This window comes from Lactuca saligna, chromosome 5, assembly GCF_052625555.1.
Source record: "Lactuca saligna cultivar CGN05327 chromosome 5, ASM5262555v1, whole genome shotgun sequence".
NCBI classification, from domain to species: Eukaryota; Viridiplantae; Streptophyta; class Magnoliopsida; order Asterales; family Asteraceae; genus Lactuca; species Lactuca saligna.
In genome coordinates, this window is record NC_136421.1 from 285625130 (window position 1) to 285646309 (window position 21180).

The 21180-nt window shown below is 39.2% G+C and overlaps 1 protein-coding gene across 2 annotated transcripts; it reads left to right on the forward strand.

The window, feature by feature from the left end:
• The first annotated feature begins 864 nt into the window (after nt 1–864).
• On the forward strand, nt 865–2735 carry LOC145048095 (uncharacterized). Of its 2 annotated transcripts, XM_078996510.1 has the most exons (4): nt 865–1064; nt 1629–1966; nt 2033–2189; nt 2346–2735. In XM_078996510.1, exons 1-4 carry the CDS (start codon nt 998–1000, stop codon nt 2576–2578), a joined length of 795 nt encoding a protein of 264 aa, XP_078852636.1. In that variant the 5' UTR covers nt 865–997; the 3' UTR covers nt 2579–2735. The 2 variants fall into 2 exon arrangements, with proteins under 2 accessions (XP_078852636.1, XP_078852635.1); XM_078996509.1 differs by having other exon boundaries at nt 2033–2735.
• The last annotated feature ends 18445 nt before the right edge of the window (nt 2736–21180 follow it).

A 21180-nucleotide genomic window follows, 5' to 3' on the forward strand; every position in this document is an offset into this window, starting at 1 on the left:
TGATAATTCTTGATACGATCACGACACGATACATAATAATTGAGTTTGTGCTGAGTTTTTCAACCTGCCAACCCGTTTATTAAATAGGTGATATATAAGTTTCTCAAAAAATAAACGGGTTGACCTACTAACCTCTTTATATTTTTAATAAAAAAAATATTTTATTTTTAAATGTATTTATGTATGGAGTATTAATATTTAATAAGTATTATATAATATATATCATTAATTCATAGAGAAGAAAATGGTGTTGAAGTTCATCGTAACAAAGAAAATGGTGTTGTAGAATTGATTTTGTTTTTTGGGAGAAAAAAAATGAGAATTGTGGCTATTACTTTAGCACTTTAATTATCTAGGTTTGTACTAATGTTAAGTTTGAAGATGTCTTTATGGATGTTTTTAATTTTTATTTGGATGTTTAAGACTTAGGTGTTTAAAATTCGGATATGTTTGCATCAACCCTCAATAATTAATTCATGTTTAATTGTCAATTTTATTTATGAAATCTGACCGACGAATTCAAATCTGACGCACGAACCCGCCAACCTATGAACTCGTATAAATAAATGGGTTGACGGGTCATATATGTGTTTATGTTTCAAACCCGTCAACCTGTGATCTGTATATTTAAATGAGTCGTGTTTGGGTTGGTATATTTTGACGCGCTAACCCGCGACACGCCAACCCAAACACGACATGATTGTCAAGCCTAGTTAAGAGAGATACTTATAGCACAATCCTATAAGAAATACAATTATTTTTAATTAGATTTTAAAAGTTACAAAAATATGATTTAAAAAAAAAAAAAACTAAATTTTATAATAAAAGATAAATAAATAAATGAAAATACGCTATAATCGGAAATTGATATGCGTCTTCGACCCCTTTTGGCTTGAATCCTCCTCTAGGGTTTTTGGGATTTGAGGTTACCATCTGTTTCATTTTCAGATCGTATCACCTGGCGTCGTCAATTCACTATAATTCACTTAATCCAGCCATGGATGCTCGGAAGAGAGGGAGACCTCAATCTAATGCCAATAGCGTTGCAGAGAAATCCAAGTCAGGTTAGTTGTTTTTTCTTCCAGAAAACACACACAAACACACATACATGTGTATATGTTTGAGTATGAATCTATCCGAGTTCCCGTTACAATTGGTATTACAGTTCCATCTGTCTGTGTTCCTACTTCATCATATATATCTTTTTCGTTCAAATTTCTTTTTTCACTCCCGGAATTTTGTTTGGGAACTTCATGATCGCCGTTGAATTTAGTGATATTTCTCTTAGAGGATAAAGTTGCTTAATTGGAATACTTAACCTAATCCAATGGACCAATTAATTCGTGGTGATGCTAAATGGGACAATGTAACATAGCTGGTTGATTGTAAAGCTCATATAACACAACAACAAGATTGGGGTTCGTATTTCATCCCAATTGCCTCCATTAGGCTTTTGAGAGCTGTCTTTCCAATGCAAGTATTAGGATCATAAATGAATTTTCTTTGATGATTATATTCAAATGGTAAAGGGATGTTGTTTCTCAATATCAATCATATGCTTATTACTGTTTTTTTAATTAGTGGCTCTCAATTCACAATCTATATAAAAGATTTATTTATGTTTATAGGTATGACAAGTCAAAGTAGAAATTATCGTGCTTGGACAAATATTGAAGAAACCAAACTCGTAGAGGCTTTAGTAATTATGGTGAATACAGGAGGATTTAGAGCAGATCAAGGCTTCAAGTCTGGATATTTAACTCACCTTGAACATTTATTAAAAAAATCAATGCCAAATTCTGGTATTTTAGGTAAACCACATATAGAATCAAAGATAAAAGTGATGAAAAGAGATTGGCAAGCTGTACATGACATGTTAAATAGCTCACACACTAGTGGATTCAGTTATGACACTGTAAAACATTGCATGATTGCAGATGATCAAGTTTGGGAATCATATCTTCAGGTAAAATAAATTACTACAATATTTTCTTATGTTAGAGACTCTTTGATTTGTCTCTTATATGAATAGGTTCATAAAGGGGCATCAAAATGGAGAAACAAAACATTCCCTTACTATGAAAAACTGTGTGTAGTTTTTGGAAAAGATCGGGTTGAAGGAAATACAGTTAGAGATTTAGTTGAAATGGAAGAGGAGGCAAACATAGAAGAACAAACACAACATTTGGGTAATGATTCCAATGACATGACATCTAGTCATATTCCACCTATGAATGTGAATAATATGCAATATGAAGAAACTTCAAGTGTGCGTAATAATAAGAGAAAAGGGAGAGTGGATCTTATGGTTAAGGGATTTAATGATGCGGTTACATGTCTTGCAGACACTATGGGGAAAATAGCAAATACAATTAATAAAGATATTGAAAGAGAAGAGGAACTTGATAAGAAACGTTGTATGATTACTTGTGAGATTTCGAAAATGGAGTCGTTGATTCGATCGGAAAAGTTTAAAGCAATTACGAAAATACGAGAGGAGGATGAAAGGGTGAATATTTTTTGGGATTTGCAAGAAACGGAAAGAGAGGATTATGTGAAATGGGTTTTGGAAGAATGAAGGGAATTGGTGATTAAATATGTAATTAAACATTGTTGATTTAGGTTATTGGTTAGTTTACAAATTATAATTGAGGAAGTGGGATTTGTAAGTATTTGTTCATAGTATATACTTAGTTTTATTTTGTGTCTAGTATTCATTCATTTGTGAACTGATCTATGATTCTGTTGTAGCATTGATGGCTGAATAACATGATACCTTCATACTATGATTCAAACTAGATGGGAATTAGATGTGTGTCTGTGTGTGTTTTTCCTAATTTTTATGTTGTAGCAAACGATAGAACAACAAACTACTATCAAAACTGGGATCTTCAACAACTTGTTTAATAAAAAAAAAATATTGTTGATAAAGTAAATTTCATGAGTGCCCTTGTGTTATTTTTCTGTGACCTTTTTGTCATCTTGTTCGGTGGGTGTTACCTATGTGATCTCAATATAAATCCAATCTCACAATCCTTATAACTATCATCAATCCATGTTTGAAAGGTAAAGTTTGCATTGTCACGACTTTACCAATGAAGTTTAATTTTGGAGAAATTTAATGTTACCGTAGGATTCCAGAATCTGAGTGCACCACCCTATAACCAATGAGTAAGAATCACAAATGAGATTGAATATCCAAAATTTGTAGAACAGTGAATGTTACTTTTGATGACTGTGAGAATTCCTAGGAAATGAATAGAATAAGAACAATTAATATACAATCTAAAAATATTAGTTTCTACATATATAAAAATATGTAGCTATTGATCTCAAATGACCAACATTCCTAAAAGAAAACAATAAATTTTATGGATTCACTTGTACAAAGAAAATAAAATAGAAGTTTACCGTCAAATTTTCAATTATACCGTATCCCCAAATCAAACTATTCGAACGCAACTTGGATCTAGTTCAAGACCAAACTAATAACTAATAGTTGAAAAATTTTCAACAGTAAAATCGGGTTGACCTAGTGGTTCAATCGGTTGACCCATGATCCATCCGTCAAACCGGATCAAATAAAAATCGTTTTTTAAAGTGATTAGCACTTCGAATGCAGTACCTGGAGCAAACTGTAAGGGTATTTTGGTCATGTCAACATGATACAACCAAAAGGCGTTTATTAACTCTTAGCTTTCACCTGAAAACCGGTGATCTTTTTGTGGCGCGACTTCTTTTTGTTCTGCAGGTTAACTCACTTTTCCGCTGTAATTTATTTTCGGAAAAATAAATAAAAGTTAGCAACACTTGAAAACAGGGAAAAAAAATTTAAAAATAAAAAAATAGCACAGAGAAATATAAGTACCAGTTATGTCATATAAACAACAGCTCCCTTTGTAGGAACCAACTAATGCAACCTTCATGAATCAAGAAAAATATTTTTTAGACAAAAATACGAATCCATAAATATTATAAAAAATGGTCAACTTTGTATGTCAACCTGACCGTCTGGTGTATAGCAAGCAGCAGTGATCATTTCATGCATATCATTCCAATGAACGACCTGATGATCATGATCAGGAATACTCCAAATCCGGACTTTCGGATCAAGTGATCCACTAATGAAGCATCTCTCATCAACAGGATTGAATTGGATGCAAGTTACTGTATTAAAAAGATACACCCTTAGTAATCATACTTCATAAAGAGAGATATATACACAATAATACATATATAAACTTACTTGTTTATATGTATTTACTTACCATAGTCATTGTGTGAAAAGATCTTCAAACATGACTTGCTAGACAACTGCCACAACCGTACAATTTTGTCCATTAAAAATGACATCAAATTGTGTGATTTGGACCAGGACAGATCAAGAACATCATCCAGATGCCCAAAGAAAACTTGAATCTTTCAACTTCTCAGGAGTTGGGTTAGAATTAGAAGATGACTTAACTGATGTAAACTGGGAAATATCGTCAAATGAGAGAGCAGGCGACAATGATGAAGACAGATGGTCTAAGTGGTGACAGATGAACGTAGATCGAATTAAACATAAATAAAAATTAAAAGCAAATCAAAATCAAAAAAGGTCTAACTTTAACATATATGATCAATACCAATACTAATTGTATAAATAGAATCCAAACTAAAATTAACTTGAATAATACATGTGTCTCAAATATAGCATAACCAGCATTGATAGCTTCCCACATAATTGTCCTATCCTTTTCTTCATCTTGTCTCACAAATAACAGGATCAATGTTTTCAGATCAAATTTTCAACAAATGCACTTTATCTGTCCCTGTGGCTTTCTAATACCCTGAAACAACTGCTCGATTTAGGCAAACTCCTATATCACATATAGCTTTAAAATTGATAAGATGTTGTGGAACTTTTGATGCAGTTGTCAAATTTCATCAAACATATTCACAGAAGAAGACCAAATCATCCAATTTTATGCATATATTTAGTTATTATAAACTAATTTATGCATTTTTTTGACAATATCGTTTCTTAAATAATAATGACCCTTATTAGAGAAAAAATGCAAACACAATGACCATTTGCTATTTCTCTATGTTTTTATAATCATTTAGATTTGTAAAATAAAAGTTCAATACATATCGATTGAAGGCAAATGGGCAACTAGCTGCGCCGCTAGCCCTTTCTGGATGGCAAAACCAATTCTTTTGAAAACAACATTTGTGGATCTAGGAGATATGACATTAGAATGCATAACCCGTTGGAATCTATTTATGAGCTCCACCACCTCTGGTGCGAGAAAACCAAATGTATCGAATGCAAAATGAACAAACACATGCTGATTTTCTCTACATGCAATCTCGTGCTTTACCACTTTGCACGCAACGGCTTTCAAAGCGGCATGCCCAGTTGTGAAACCCCCGCTCCCCAAACCAACGAAAGGAGAGACCCCAGTAAGATCCACGCACACATTCTTACCTCCTATCCATCCAAAGACCAAAATGTCAGCCGGTCTAAGTGTGGACCTGCCATCCTGCGGGTCCGTTAAAAAATTCACTAGCGCTTCTTTCTTCACAGAAATACCAACTGCCGACAAGCATCAAAGAGAACATCCTGAACCACATCATGTCTATACTTGAAACCAAGGAGCTCTCTACAATGAACCGCGTGTTCCCCAAAGGTATCCAAACATGCCTTGCGACAAACTGGGCATATCTCGTCTATTGGGAATATGAGAATCATGAGGCGATAACAAAGGATAGTTCGGTACTTCACAGGAGACATATGTTGGCCAAGACCATCAATAGGGATAGTTAGCAGAAAATCCTGAGCATGAGGCGCCCGCAGACACTCAAAGACTGCTTTCTTTCTGACAGTCATGTCGACGTCGACTTCCATATCTTGGACGATTTTGCTAAAAAGGGCACACACCAAAGCTTTTTGGGATTTAGGGCGAGGGAGCGGTATCCTTATTAGTGAAACCGCTACATTCAAATCCCGGAATCGTATCGCGAAGACGAGTCATAGCACATAGGTAATTTGAGTCCATACCATATATGCCACTATCACGTAAGATGTGGTCTTGTATTGCCCAAGATTGGGCCCTCGAGGCTACAAATGCCTAGAAGGAAACCTCGTAGGCCGAGTACAAACCCAAACTACCGAAACGAATAGGTAAGGAAGCCAAGCGCCACTGAATGTCTCCAAAGAAGGGGCCTCCACATACCACCATATCCTTGATAGACCTGCGCAATACTTTGTCAAAGAATAACACTGCCTCTTCTATGTGTACCGGCTAGCATGTCCTTAAACCAAAGAAAAGTTTTGCAATGCCCATACATTATAGAAGCAAAAGGATCTCACTTTGCGGTTCACATAGTTGTGGAAGAAGGCCCATCAAATCAACAACATTGACCACTTTCTTCAAGGCCAGTCCGCTAATAAACCTCGCGTCTCTGCTAACAGCCCCCCCAAGGAGCTTCACCCCAAAGAAGGTCTCCCTATATCCGTTGGCACTAAATCGGCACAAAGCTTCCTACCATCACATGAGGGCCAAAAAATCTTTGTTTTCTTGATGTTCAACTTAAGACCCAAACGTGGACTATGCAACCGAATTATGTTGAACACTCTAGCCACCTCCTTTGAATCCCCAATGACAGTCCCATCATCTAGATACCAAGCATGGAGAAGGAACTTACAATTGTCTCTAATATTGTGCACAAGCGGGTGCAAAACGAGGGCAAAAAGAAGAGGGCCCAAGGGGTCACCTTGCTGCACCCCAGTGGCAGACCATATATGTTGGTCTCCGATATAAAGTCTCGCTGCTTGCCCGTACAAGAAATTCACCCACAAAGAAATAGAAGGGCACATCTTCTTAACCTCGTGGAGCAATGCTGGTCGATCCACCAGGTTAAAGGCATTCGAAAAATCCACAGTCAACATTACAAGAGACCAATCAGCATGATGTTCACTCAACACCCTATTGGAACTGTGTAACACAGCCTCAGCACTGCCAGATACACCAACCCCGAACTGAAAATCATTAAGGTACTTGGACATTTCTTTACCCACACCTTTCATGGCAACCTTGGAAACTAGACGTCTCCATATATTGCCTACTGCAATCGGAAGGATCCCGTTGTCAGGTTTAAGTAGGGGCGTGAGAGGAGCGGATGCAACAAACTCTACCAAAATGGTTGGACATCTTCCCGCTAACCATAAATTAACAACTGAAGTGATAGCATGTATGAGATCTGTGGCAATAGCAGACCCTTCTCCACAAAGGGCGTCTAGTAAGTGTTGAGCCCTCAAGCCATCTCTCCCGCAAGAAGTTCCTTTAAGGAAGGATTTGATGCAACCAAATACACAGTCAAAGTCTACTACAAGGGGAGGTTCAGAAATTATGGGGCTCGGCATGGATGGGGGTGGTATGAAAGGGTGTTTGTCCTCCAAAGCTTTAATAGTATCACCATTATATGGTGCAACACCCGATGAACATAACACTTTCACTATTGAGGTAAAATGACCATCTGCAACCTTACGGAGACACTGGCTGATGTTGGTGTTACTTGAGTAGTCTCTTTTTGAAGGATGCCTTCACCCTGTCTCATAGCTCCAACCTCTGGATTGTTTAACATATTTTGATTTAACTTCGTGATACCACCCTCTTTCCCCCATGTATTCAAGGACTTCATGATGGAGCTTTGCTGTAAAGATTTTCTATTCCCAGACCTACATTCTTGTCTATTTTTGGGTCTAAACACCTATAGTGTGCATCGAGTTGAAGTAACAAACACATCCATGCCTCAACAGAGCCAGGTTGGGCAATCACCTTGTAAAGAGCAGTCTTCAAAGCCTGAGAGAAAGCAAGACAAAAACTATGGGGGATACTCTTGATAGTAGTGATAGGCTCTTTAAAAACACGATCAAGGAGCGCAACATCAAAAACCAAACCTCCAAGAGCATTTGTCACTGACTCTTTATTTGACGACTTTAGAATACCGACAATATAACGACTCGAGCCGTCATCCCCTGTAACAAACCTCACACGACCATCCGAGTGATGACAATAACGACTAAGAGCCTGCAAAGTCATACACTTCCCACACATCCTTTGACCAAAGGCCTTCAAAGTTTCTTCCACTACCATAATAGACCAACATCCCTAGAAAGAGCTTAACGTAACACACTTTTACGGTCTTCGGTAGGTAAAAGATGTCTTTTGATGTCTGAAATCATACAACCAATCCCTTTACTTCCCACTTCACTGGGCAACAATGGAAGCTTCTGAACGAGCACAGAAAAATATTACCTGAACTTGTGGAAGAAGAAGCCATACAAGAAATCAAGCCTCGAGATGAAGCTAAAACTATGAAGCAATATTAAACAAGGAAGGGAAGGAAATGGCACACCAACACAATGTTGGTGTGCACAAGAAGCATCCAAACTAAGCAAATTACATTATCTTGAACAACAAGGCTGCAGCACGAGAAAAATTGGTTTATGCATTTTATCAAACACTTGGTGGGCAGCAAAATTGGCTTCTTAGAATTTCCTCTTCTTCCATTGAAACATCAGCCCAAAATCTCTATTTGAATGAAGATAATCCTCAAAGCATGCCTTACTTAAACCTACCAACAAGGCACTGTTATTTTTAAGGTATGAATGGTTGCCGAATGTTGGCCGATCGAATCCGTTTTTGGAATGAAAATAGAGATATTATGTTTTTGACTTTTCTAACTCTTCCCCCAAAAATAAAAATGACCACACCCTCTTAAAATCAATCTGAACCTCACCGGAACTTTTTCTTACCTTTGTCGATGGCCGTTATCTTCACAAAAATAGAGATTTTGTAATCAGTCCAAGAAGGCTAAGGACTACATGTAATTTCCTAAATTAGATCTGTTGCTTCCCACTTTTTATGCATATATTTAACCAGTTCACCGAAATATGAGGCTGGGTAATAGTAATTTATGCAACAGGAGAGAAGGAACTGAGCAAAATCGATGGTGAAAAGGATAAAAGCAACACCACTTTGAGTTCTTATGTCATAGGCGTTGAGTGTTTTTCAATTTGAAATCTTCATAGAGATAACGATGAAAAAAATAAGGCAACAACAATTTACACAATTACCCTTTTATTTTAGTCACAAACGTGTCGGTTAAGAGGGCATCAATATCTGCAGATGATTGAATATCCAAAATTAGGGACATAAATAAAAAATGGAGATTGAAGTTATAGAATGTATAAGAAGAGAAAGAGGAAAAAAGTGATTATAGTTACATTTATTTGTGTAAATGTACAACTTCTATGGAATAATTACAAAGAGAAACAAAAATCTTTAGCTTCTACCCTATTCTTATGTAATAATCAAATTTTTATGGAACAGTAACGTTTGTTATTGTTTATTTATTTATTTGTGTTATAGTGCAGTAATGTATTAACATCAACTTAAAAACATGTTCCAATAGAAAAATCTCATAAAAACCTATATGAGACTGTACGAAGTAAATGGGCAACTGATCTGGTGGGTTTCTTATGTGATAACATGGTAAGCATGTAGAATTCATGAATAATACATATGTAGTCGGATACAGTCGCACACAATGGTAAAATTAGGACTTAAAGAGATGAATAGTGATACAATACATACGTTGCAAGATGTATTTGTTTTCTTTATTTTCTGATTTATTGAGAGCGAGATGAAGACAGCCTTGATCTTCTTTCTTTCTCTCTCTCTCTCTCTCTCTCTCTCTCTCTCTCTCTCTCTCTCTTTCTTCTTGGGCAATATTTGTTTTCTTTCCATTCTCAGTTTATCCCTAGCAAACATAGAAAAATAACACGAGAAGAGAAAACATCACTGAATTTTGGAAGCAATTGAATTTGGAAGACAGATAGATAGAATTAGAAACAATGAAATCATACCTGCTACGTAGATGAGAAATAAGAAAGCAACCCCAAACAGTAATGGGAAATGGTACTCGACTCATTAAACGTTTGTAAACTGGAAACCACACCATAAGCCCAAAACTCAACCCTAACTTATGAAACCCAGAAAACCAAAGACGAAAGAAAGGGCATCGGTACCTTGCTGATTAAACCACAGTCAACCATATGGTGAGCAAACCGATTTCTAGGGTTCAGATCGACTGCTACCTGTTTCTTGAAACCAAATAATTAAAACCCGAGATAAAACAAAATTAGAAGAAACTGAAATAGGGAGAAGGAGTAGTAGAAGTCGAACTCATCGTTCAATTGGAATGCAACAACGGTGTAATACCCAAAAACCTAGTACGTCTTGAAACCCTCAAGATTTTACTTATAAGCATAATTGGTCCCTCAAGTACACTGGGCGTACCTATGAGTACACTTAGCGTACTCTACATGATTAATCGCAGAGGAGCCTCACGTATACTGGGCGTACGTGAGCGTACGTCGGGCGTACGCGTCAGAGAGTCAAAACCCTAATTGTCGGTCATGAGACTTATTTAAGCAACCTTAAGTCCCTTGGACTTAGCCCTAGAGAGCCTCCACTGCCTTAGAACGCCTATATACTCCAGAGATCTTGTGTGAGACCATTTTGAGCTTAGAGAAGTGCTTTGTGACTCTTTTATTGTCAGAAGAGGTGGTTTTACAAGCTTGGAATGTGTTGGTGCTTCAAGATCCTGCATCTTAGTCATCTTGCAAAGCTTCTGGAGCTTGGGAGGTTTTGGACTGTTAGAAGAGCAGCTATTGTATTTCAGCAGACAGAGGTGAGTCTTCTCACCATACCCATGGGTCTAAGGCACGAAGGTCAACCCATTATGTGTTTATGGTATATGTGTTAGCCATTATGTGCTTTTATATGATATGTGATTATGTGTTTTGCATGAAGACCCCGGGGGGAGCCCGTGACATTGGATGTAAGACCATGTGGTGTAACCCATGGTCGTCCTAGGTAAAGACCATGTGGGGTAGCCCATGGCAGTCCTAGGTAAAGACCATGTGGGGTAGCCCATAACACTATTGCAGGTTTTATGTAGGCATGGTTTATGTGATATGTGTGTCGCTCTAACTAGCTAACAGGATATGTGCATGTGTGGTGTATGGTATGCTCTGGGGAACTCACTAAGCATTTCACTTACAGGTTGTTGATTTGTTTCAGGTACATATGACCCCAAGGGCAAGGGCAAGGCGTGATGGGTCGGCGTACACTCTATCTCTCTCTTTCACTGTTAGGAACTGGGGACACTCTGATGTTTTGAATAAGATGTAATGAATGGTTGATTTAAAAACAATTATTTGGGAATTTCATGGTTTATGCATTTATGTTTTATTAATTAAAAGTGAAAATTTTCTTTGAATTTTGGGACGTTACAAGTTGGTATGAGAGCCTTGGTTTGAGGGATTCGAGCACGCTCTCGGGTGTGTCAGGCCTCAAACTGAGGAAATGGTAAAATTGTTTTCAGAAGTAACTTAAAAGGGTTTTCAAAAAGAAGTGAAAGATGAGAGTGCAATGCGCGTGATCAGCCGAGCCAAGTAGGTAGTTCCCCAATATGTTAACCCTTGTTATATTAATGTTTGAGCCTTGTTGATTATATGGAACTTGTTATGTGTATGTTTTTAAAATTGTATACGGTTAGGAGCTTATAGCCTCAAAATTATTGATTTGGCCTTATTTCCTGTTCCTTGTTTGGTTGTGGTTCTTGGGTAGAGTCTCTTATTTAAAAGTCTATTTGATCCTTTTCTGTGTACAATTTGCAAGCATAAGGGTAACCTGTCATGATTGGTTTGATTGATATGAGTAGAGTGAAACTTAGGACAGCCTGAGGCTGGGGACTCGGTAATTGTGGGATATGGTTTCGTTGTGGGACGAATTGAAGTTATCAGGTAGAACAGTGGGGAAAGGTACAGGTAGCTGTGGAAGGTAGTATTGGGCCCGTACTACTAGAAGCATAGGACCTGTACCCGAAGCATTGTTAGATCTGACAATTTCAAAGAGGACCAGTGTGGGAAGATCCCTTATATGGAAATTCTGATCATTATAATTATTGATATTTCAGTTCAGCATGGTGGTGACCCGTTTTGGAGCAGGAGGATCAGGATCGGAGTCTAGATCCGGGGCGGGATTAGGAGACACTACTAATGTCACTGATGAGAGGCTGCACGAGCTCATTGCATCCGAGGTTACCATGGGCATCCTTTACGTGACCACAATCATATTTGGGACGGTCAAGGTGGGCATTATGGAGATTATGGAGGAGAGACTTAGATCGTTCACGGCTAAGTTGGCGATGGGTCAGGTAGGAACCCAAGATCCCTCGTTCCGGGAGTTCAAGGCGTGTGGGGTGCCAGAGTTCTTTTGGGTCAGGGACCCCATTATCAGCTGACGCTGGGTATCGGACATCGAGAACTCCCATCGCACGAGTTCCTGCCCGGATGCGGCGAAGGTGGGGTTTGCTTAATGTTTGTTGAGAGACAGGGCCCGTGATTGGTGGGGCTAGTTGGAGTGGCCAATATGACATGGGTCAAGTTTGTTCGGCGGTTTGATTCGGAGTTTGCACCACCTATTGAGGTACAACGTCTAGTGAAGGAGTTTCATGATTTGCAGTAGACCACCGAGACTGTGGTAGAGATCATCGCCAAGTTTCAAGAGCGAGCTTTGTTGATCCCACAGTATGCTACCGATGAGGAGATGAGGAGGACCTGATATCATTCCATGTTGAGGGATGATATTAGGAAGTTTGTGAGTTTTACGGGGTGCAAAAACCAAGATGAGATGGTGGAGAAGGCTCTTGAGAGGGAGATGGAGTTGGATACCCACACAGAGCGGAAGATTGAGCAGGCGCAGGCAGCAGGGGGTCAGGCTAAGAAGCCTAAGACCTTTGATTCTTTGGGTAAGGGCCAGTAGGGCCGGTGTGCCAAATGTGGTAGAATTCATTGTGGGGTGTATCATACGGCTGGGGTATCGGTATGCTACTCTTTTGGTCAGCAGGGGCACGTGAGCAGGGAGTGCCCCAAGAAGGGTCTGATATGTTTCCACTACAACTAGATTGGCCATAAGAAGGCCGACTATCCTAGGTTGCTGGGAGGGGGGAGCAGTGGCAGAACCTATGCCCGCCACACTGAGGATCACTGATGGCTGCCCTGCTAAGGCGGAAGCCCCAGCGGCGAAGAGTCGCGCGTTTCAACTGATTACCGAGGAGGCTCGGGCCGCACCAGACGTTGTGGCTGGTACGTGTTCACTATCCTCTACTTTTATTATTTTTGTATGACTTATGTGTAATTACGTTTGTATAGGGATCTTTTTGGTCAATGGTGTGACTACTCATGTCTTGTTTGATTCGGGTGCTACCCGGTCATTTGTGTCTCTTGCGCTTAGCAAGAAGTTTGGGGATGCACTAGGGACCTTGGACTCTTCGCTTGAGGTGGAGATTGTTGATGAGCGCACCGTTAGTGCGGTGAGGGTATATCGGGGTTGTGTTCTGAATGTGTTGGGCAAGAGGTTCCATGTGGATCTAGTTCTGATACCGTTGTGAGGATTGAAAGTGATTGTTGGAATGGACTGGTTGGGAGCCAATGGCGCCATGGTTGATTGTGAGTGCCAATTGGCCAGGGTTTGAACCCCAAGTGGGGGAGAGCTGGTTATTCATGGTGAGAGGGCCTCGCAAGGACCGACCCTCTGTTCGGCGGCGAGGGTAAGGAGGTTTCTACAGCAGGGTTGCTCAGGATTTTTGGCTTATGTTTTGGATACGAGAACGGAGGCCGTAATAGATGTGGGCAGTGTGCCGGTTGTACATGATTTCTGGGATGTGTTCCCCGAAGAGTTACCAGGAGTGCCTCCGGAGAGGCAAGTGGAGTTTCGTATTGTCTTGCTGCCGGTTTCCGCCTCGATCACGAAGGCACCGTATTGGTTAGCACAACGAGGGGATGCACAAGTTATCTACGCAGCTTCAGGAGCTGCTAGACCGGGGGTTCATACGTCCGAGTAGTTCCAAGGGGGTGCACCGATTCTTTTTGTGAAAAAGAAGGAGGGAACGCACATAATTTGCATCGATTACAAGTAGTTGAACAAACTAACTGTGAAGAACCGTTATCCGTTGCCGAGGATCGATGACTTCTTTGATCAGCTTCAGGGCGCGTCTTGGTTTTCCAAGATTGACCTTCGGTCTGGATATCATCAGATGAGGATTTGGGATGAGGATATACCGAAGATAGCTTTCAGGACTCGGTATGGGCACTATGAGTTTGTGGTGATGCCGTTTGGGCTCACCTATTCCCCAGCACGTGCAACATTTGAGGGAAGTATTAGAGACCCCGAGGGCAGAGAAACTTTTGTGAAGTTCTCCAAGTGTGATTTCTGGCTGCAGGAAGTGCAGTTTTTGGGGCATGTCATCAATCAAGAGGGTATTTCGGTTGATCCAGCCCAGGTTGAGGTTGTAATGCGGTGGGAAGTACCAAGGAATGCATCAAAGATCCGCAATTTCTTGGGCTTAGCGGGCTACCATCAGAGATTTATCTGGGATTTCTCCAAGATTGTCGTGCCATTGACCCACTTGACCAAGAAAAATGTGACTTTTCGATGGGGTGCGGATCAGCAGATGGCTTTCGAGACCCTGAGAAAGATGCTATGTGAGGCTCCGATTCTATTATTATCTGAGGGGTTAGATGATTTGGCGGTGTACTACAACACATCAATCTCAGGGTTAGGTGTGGTACTAATGCAGAGGAGGCATGTGATAGCTTATGCCTCGAGGCAGTTGAAGCCTCATGAGGAAAATTACCCCACTCATAACCTAGAGCTAGGGGCAGTGGTGTTTGCCCTCTGGATTTGGAGGCACTACTTATATGGTGTGTGGTTCACTATATATACCGATCACAGGAGTTTGAAGTACTTGATGGATCAGCAGAACGTCAACAAGCGTCAGAGGAGGTGGTTAGATGTGTTGAAGGATTATGATTGTGATATCCTCTACCACCTAGGAAAGACCAATGTAGTGGTCGGCGCGTTGAGCCGCAAGACGGCTGGGTCCCCGATTAGGGACATTTGTATGCGGGTGACAGTGATTTCTCCTTTGTTGGATATGATCAAGGGGGCTCAAGTTGAGGGGGTGAAGAAGGAGAACTTGAAAGCAGAGAAAATTTGGGGTTAGTATCCTTTGTTTGTCAAGGATAGCCATAGCCTTTTGACTCAGTGTGGCCGAGTGTGGGTACCAATGGCAGGGGGAGTGAGGCAGAAGCTACTAGAGGAGGCGCATAAGTCCAAGTTCTCTATACACCCTGGGGCTACAAAAATGTATAGGGACTTGAGACTGAGTTATTGGTGGCCCTGGATGAAGCTAGAGATTGTCTGGTTTGTGGAGCGATGCTTGACCTGCAGGAAGGTCAAGGCCGAGCATCAACGACCTCATGGCAAGGTTCACCCACTACCCATCCCCATGTGGAAGTGGGAGGAAATCACCATGGACTTCATCACGAAGTTTCCTAGGATGGAAAGGGTAGTGGATGCTATATGGGTGGTCATAGAAAGACTAACAAAGAGCACCCACTCTATCCCGACGTCTGAGAGTATATCCACAGAGAAGTTGGTATACATTTATGTTCATGAGGTTGTGGCTAGACATGGGGTGCCCGTGTCTGTAGTCTTAGACGGACGGTCAGAGTGAGAGGAGAATCCATACACTGGAGGGCATGCTTCGAGCCTGCGTGTTGGATTTTGGAGGGATTTGGGATACGTATCTCCCATTAGCAGAGTTTTCGTAAAATAACAGTTATCATGCCAATATCGACCGGCTCCATTCGAGATGTTATATGGTTGGAGGTGCAGGACCCGAGTATGTTGGGACGAGGTTGGGCATCGGGTCATGGGAAGCAATAAAGTTGTGCTCAAGACCACCTGGTTGATTCAACAGGTGTGCGGCCAATTGCGAGTCGCGCAGAGCCGTCAGAAGAGTTATGCTGATCGACGACGATCGGATCTCGAGTTTCAGGTGGGGGATATTGTTTTGCTGAAGGTATCGCCCTGGAAGGGGATTATCAAGTTTCGAAAAAGGAGCAAGTTGGGGCCTCGGTTCATAGGCCCGTTTAGGATCATAGCCTGAGTGGGCAAAGTGACGTATCGTTTAGAGATTCTAGAGGAGCTTAGTCAGATTCACAACACCTTCCATGTGTCCCAGCTTTGGAAGTGTGTTGTCGATGAGTCCGCAGTTGTTTCCTTGGATGACATTCAGGTGGATGGAAGCCTGAATTATGCAGAGAAGCCAGTCGCCATTCTAGATAGGAAGACGAAGGGTCTTCGCAACAAGGCAATGAAGTTAGTGAAGGTGTAATGGCAGAACCAGAAGGGCTCTGAATGGACTTAGGAGTCGGAGGAGGAAATGCGGGAGCATTATGCCAATATGTTTACGAGTATTGACTTCGAGGACGATGTCTAGTTCAAGTGGGGGAGAGTTGTAACACCCAAACATCTAGTACGTCTTGAAACCCTCAAGATTTTACTTCTGAGCATAATTGGTCCCTCGAGTACGCTGGGCGTACCTATAAGTATGCTTACCGTACTCTACATGATTGATCGCGGAGGAGCCTCATGTACGTTGGGTGTACGTGAGGGTACGTCGGGCGTACGCGTCAGAGAGTTAAAACCCTAATTGTTGATAATGAGACCTATTTAAGCAACCACAAGTCCCTTGGACTTATCCCTAGAGAGCCTCCACTGCCTTAGAACGCCCATATACTCCAGAGATCTTGTGTGAGACCATTTTAAGCATATAAAAGTGCTTTGTGACTCTTTTATCGTCAGAAGAGGTGGTTTTACAAGCTTGGAACGAGTTGGTGCTTCAAGATCCTGCATCTTAGTCATCTTGCAAAGCTTCTGGAGCTTGGGAGGTTTTGGACTGTTAGAAGAGCAGCTATTGTATTTCAGCAGACGGAGGTGAGTCTTCTCACCATACCCATGGGTCTAAGGCACCAAGGCCGACCCATTATGTGTTTATGGTATATGTGTTAGCCATTATGTGCTTTTATATGATATGTGATTATGTGTTCTGCATGAAGACCCCGGGGGGAGCCCGTAACATTGGATGTAAGACCATGTGGGGTAGCCCATGGCTGTCGTAGGTAAAGACCATGTATGCATGGTTTATGTGATATGTGTGTAGCTTTAATTAGCTAACAGGATATGTGCATGTGTGGTGTGTGGTATGCTCTGGGGAAATCACTAAGTATTTCACTTACAGGTTGTTGATTTGTTTCGGGTACATCTGAGCCCAAGGGTAAGGGCAAGACGTGATGGCGCGGCGTGCACTCTATCTCTCTCTTTCGCTGTTCGGAACTGGGGACACTCTGATGTTTTGAATAAGATGTAATAAATCGTTGATTTGAAAATAATTATGTGGGAATTTCATGGTTTATGCATTTGTGTTTTATTAATTAAAAGTGAAAATTTTTCTTTGAATTTTGGGTCGTTACAAATGGGAATAGAGCGGAGGAGTTATCAAGTGAAGAAATTCGATAAGCATGAGGAATATATCCAAAGACGTAGTCAATGGCGGTGGAGAGTTCCATTGGAGGAGTAGGATGGCACAATCAAAACAGATAAAGAAGAAAAGATAAGAATCGGAAAATATGGTGATCTAGAATGAGAAATAGAAGTACCTTTCGTGTCTAAATAAGAAAGAGAAAGACTTCCGTGTCAAAATAACGAAGAGAAAGAACTTCACTGTGGCTAAGATTTTGAGAATTAATAGTATATATACAATATTATATCAGTGTTGTTTACGCCCTAACTATTTATAATTTTATACTGTTAAAGTGGAGAGAAAACAAAAAAAAAATAATAAGGGAGAATTTCATATATGTCCTTCTTAAACATCAAAATATCATATTTATCCAATTTAATTTCTAAATATCATATTTATCCTTTCATAAAAATTTTAAATATCATATTTACCCTTCAAAAAATTTCAAAATATCATACATGTCTTTTGTAAACATCAAAATATCATATATGTCATTCTTAAATATCAAAATATCGTATATGTACTTTTTAAACATAAAAATATCAATGGTAATATTTAAAATATCTTCCATATACAACATGATAAAATTCAGCAACAACAAAAACTAAACAATCAAAATATAAATTCCATAAAGATGATTTCAGATGAATGTTTTTGTTTGTCAAGAGAGCGACATTCCAACAATTTAGAAGTTTAAATTTCATTATCATAGATGTAAGGATAATATGGTTACATTTTTTTTTAAATGATAATAATTCTAAGGTATAAAAATGATTATAAAATATTAAAAACATTATAAAAAAGGATTTGGACAAATATGATATTTTGAAGGTTTATGATGGGTAAATATAATATTAAGAAATTAAGCTGGTAAAATATGATATTTTGAAGTTTAAGAGGAGCATATATGAAATTCTCTCTATTCAAACACGTTTGGGCAGGAATCGTATGGATCGACAGAAAATAATGGTTGGGTCCGAAAAAAAAGCTTGATGGGTCGCTCCAAGTGTGCAACTCTAGTCTGTACTCTTAGAAACTAGATAAATGGCAATTGGACCTTTTACTATTGTTTTACAATCAACAAAAACATAAACAATATAAAACACAAACTAATAACTTAACCTAGAAATAGTTGTGCAGAAAAATCCGTTTAAGAAACCGAAACCGGTTTGAAAAATCAAAAACCAATTGGTAAACCAGTCCAAGAATCGAACCACCTATTTTAAACGTGTCCGGATGTGGGTGATCAGTGATCACAAGCTTTTGCTGGTGTTGGAGATTCATCAAGTAATATTACCAGTATTGACATAAAAGAAACAACTAGAAACCCAACGATTTGGTGCAATTATGATTTGTGTATAATATCAAACGGTCCAAGAAAAGTGCAATGCAATAAATATGATATTTTTTTAAGGAAGACGAGAGTTCAACTTTGAAAACTCATATGAACAAGAGTTGACCATTGGAGATATTTGGGTCGGGGCATAGTCAAACAACAATGACGAATCATACTACATTTTGAAATTATGAAGCGGATCGAGTTCGGGATACGATGGGGAAGTTCGTGATTCAAAAATGCTTGCCTTTTCACCACTTCAACAAACAATGAACTTTACTTCCACTAGACGCTATTGTATCAAAATGTGGATACTTGCAAAAAATGGAAGGATTTTAGGATTTCAAAACTTAGAAACCGGTGTAAATTTAACTTGTGATGTTTGGACGGCACCTCATGGCTCACTTGATTTATACATTTGTGTTGCAACTCATTGGGTAAATCCCCAAACTTGGGTAATGACGAAGCGTACAATTACATTTAAATTGTTCAGATATCCGCAAATGACGAGAATTTATATAAAATTTTAGATTATTTGATCAAAACTTATAAACTTTAAGGGAAACTTTTTATATATCTTTTGATAATGCATCGAACAATACTGTCGCAATTGGACAGCTAAAACTAAAATATAATCCGGTTTACGACGGTGCTTTTTTACATAGCCGATGTGTTACAAATATCATTAATTTGATTGCGGAGGATGGACTACATTGCATTGAACTTGTGAAAGACATTTTCAAACAAATGCTAAAATATATTTTAAGTTCTAGTAATGCTCGATATGTGAAATATATGAAGTTTTGTACCAATGCAAATGTCCTTTGTTTATGACCTAATTGGGACATACCTACTCGACGGAACTCTACTTGCAACATGTTTGAATACGCCTTACGTTAAAAATATACTTTTAAAATGTTTCATAACCAACCTTACGGAATGCAATCGGGTTACGACTTATTTGGAGTCGAGTTGACATACTATCAAACTTATTTCGAAAATGCTTAGAGTTTTTAAAAAATCAACTACTTTTTATTGGGGTTTTATTATCTTACAAGTTGTTTAGTTTTAAACTAATTTTTTTTAATGTATTCGAAAATAAGCGAGATTGAAATTAAAGGCGAAATGTTTGCACAAAGGGTGAAACTGATGAAAAGAAAAGTTTTATTAAATATTTATAAGAAAAATATGCATCGCCTTATAACTTGTGTCACCGCTTTGAAGCCAACTCTAAATGTTGGAGGGTTGAGACTTAACTTGAGAATATTTCTTACTATTTAAGTTTATTGGAAGAAAATACACATTTTGCATCAATTTTTTTTCCTCAAAATTTAACAAAGTGTTCCGAAGTTTGTTTCAAGTTTGATTTGATAAAGTACGGTTCAACAAACATTCATAACATTATGTGAATGCAGAGCATCCATATCCCCTTCTTACAAAAAATAACGAAATAATTCGACTCTATAAAACTTTAAGGAATAAAAATACCAAACGAGTTCCGTCTAGCACCAGCACCCCTAGTAACGATGTAACATCCAAATTTTCAAACCAAAATTTTCATTTTTAAATCCATATAAAAATAGTTTTCATAAAAACCATTCCAATAAAATTTATAATGTTAAATACAATTTCACATCAAAATATCAGAGTGTCCCAAAAATTTCCACTAACACAATCTCCCGGCGAATGTGTACAATCAAGCCTTTGCCTTCCGGCGTTCCTCAAAAGTACATGAAATAGATTTAATCAACAACTGTAAGCACAAAACTTAATAAGTTCCCCAAAATATCACATACAACACAACACATAACACAACTATGAGTTATCAGCAATCCTGTAGACTATTCGAAGTCTCAGTTGGCAAATAGCACCTCTTGTGGGTTATCAGCAACACTGAAGACTACCCAAAGTCTCAACACATATAAACAATGAAAACATAGTATTAACACTTAGACCTAGCTGGTCGTCACATACATATACAACTGTTCTATCACATATGTAAGAATAAGTAAGGAGACTCACCTGGTACTGATGACTGATAGAACTCACATCCGAACTGTCGGAACTAGACTCCGCCTAATTAAATACACCAATAAACCTTAATTAATAACTAAGGTATTTCCTACACACACTATTAAGCCTAAGACAAGTGTAGTCCACAATCAGAGTAGAAGACCGATTGCTCTTACAAAACCCCTCATGATCCATCTAAGACATAAGTGGTCAAAGTTAACGAAAGTCAACCCTTGGTTAGTATGCTCGGTGTACTCAAATCTACATTGGGCGTAGAGCACAAATTGGGAAAGTCAAACTAACATCTGGCTACATATGGGGGTAGCTAGGTGTACGCTCAG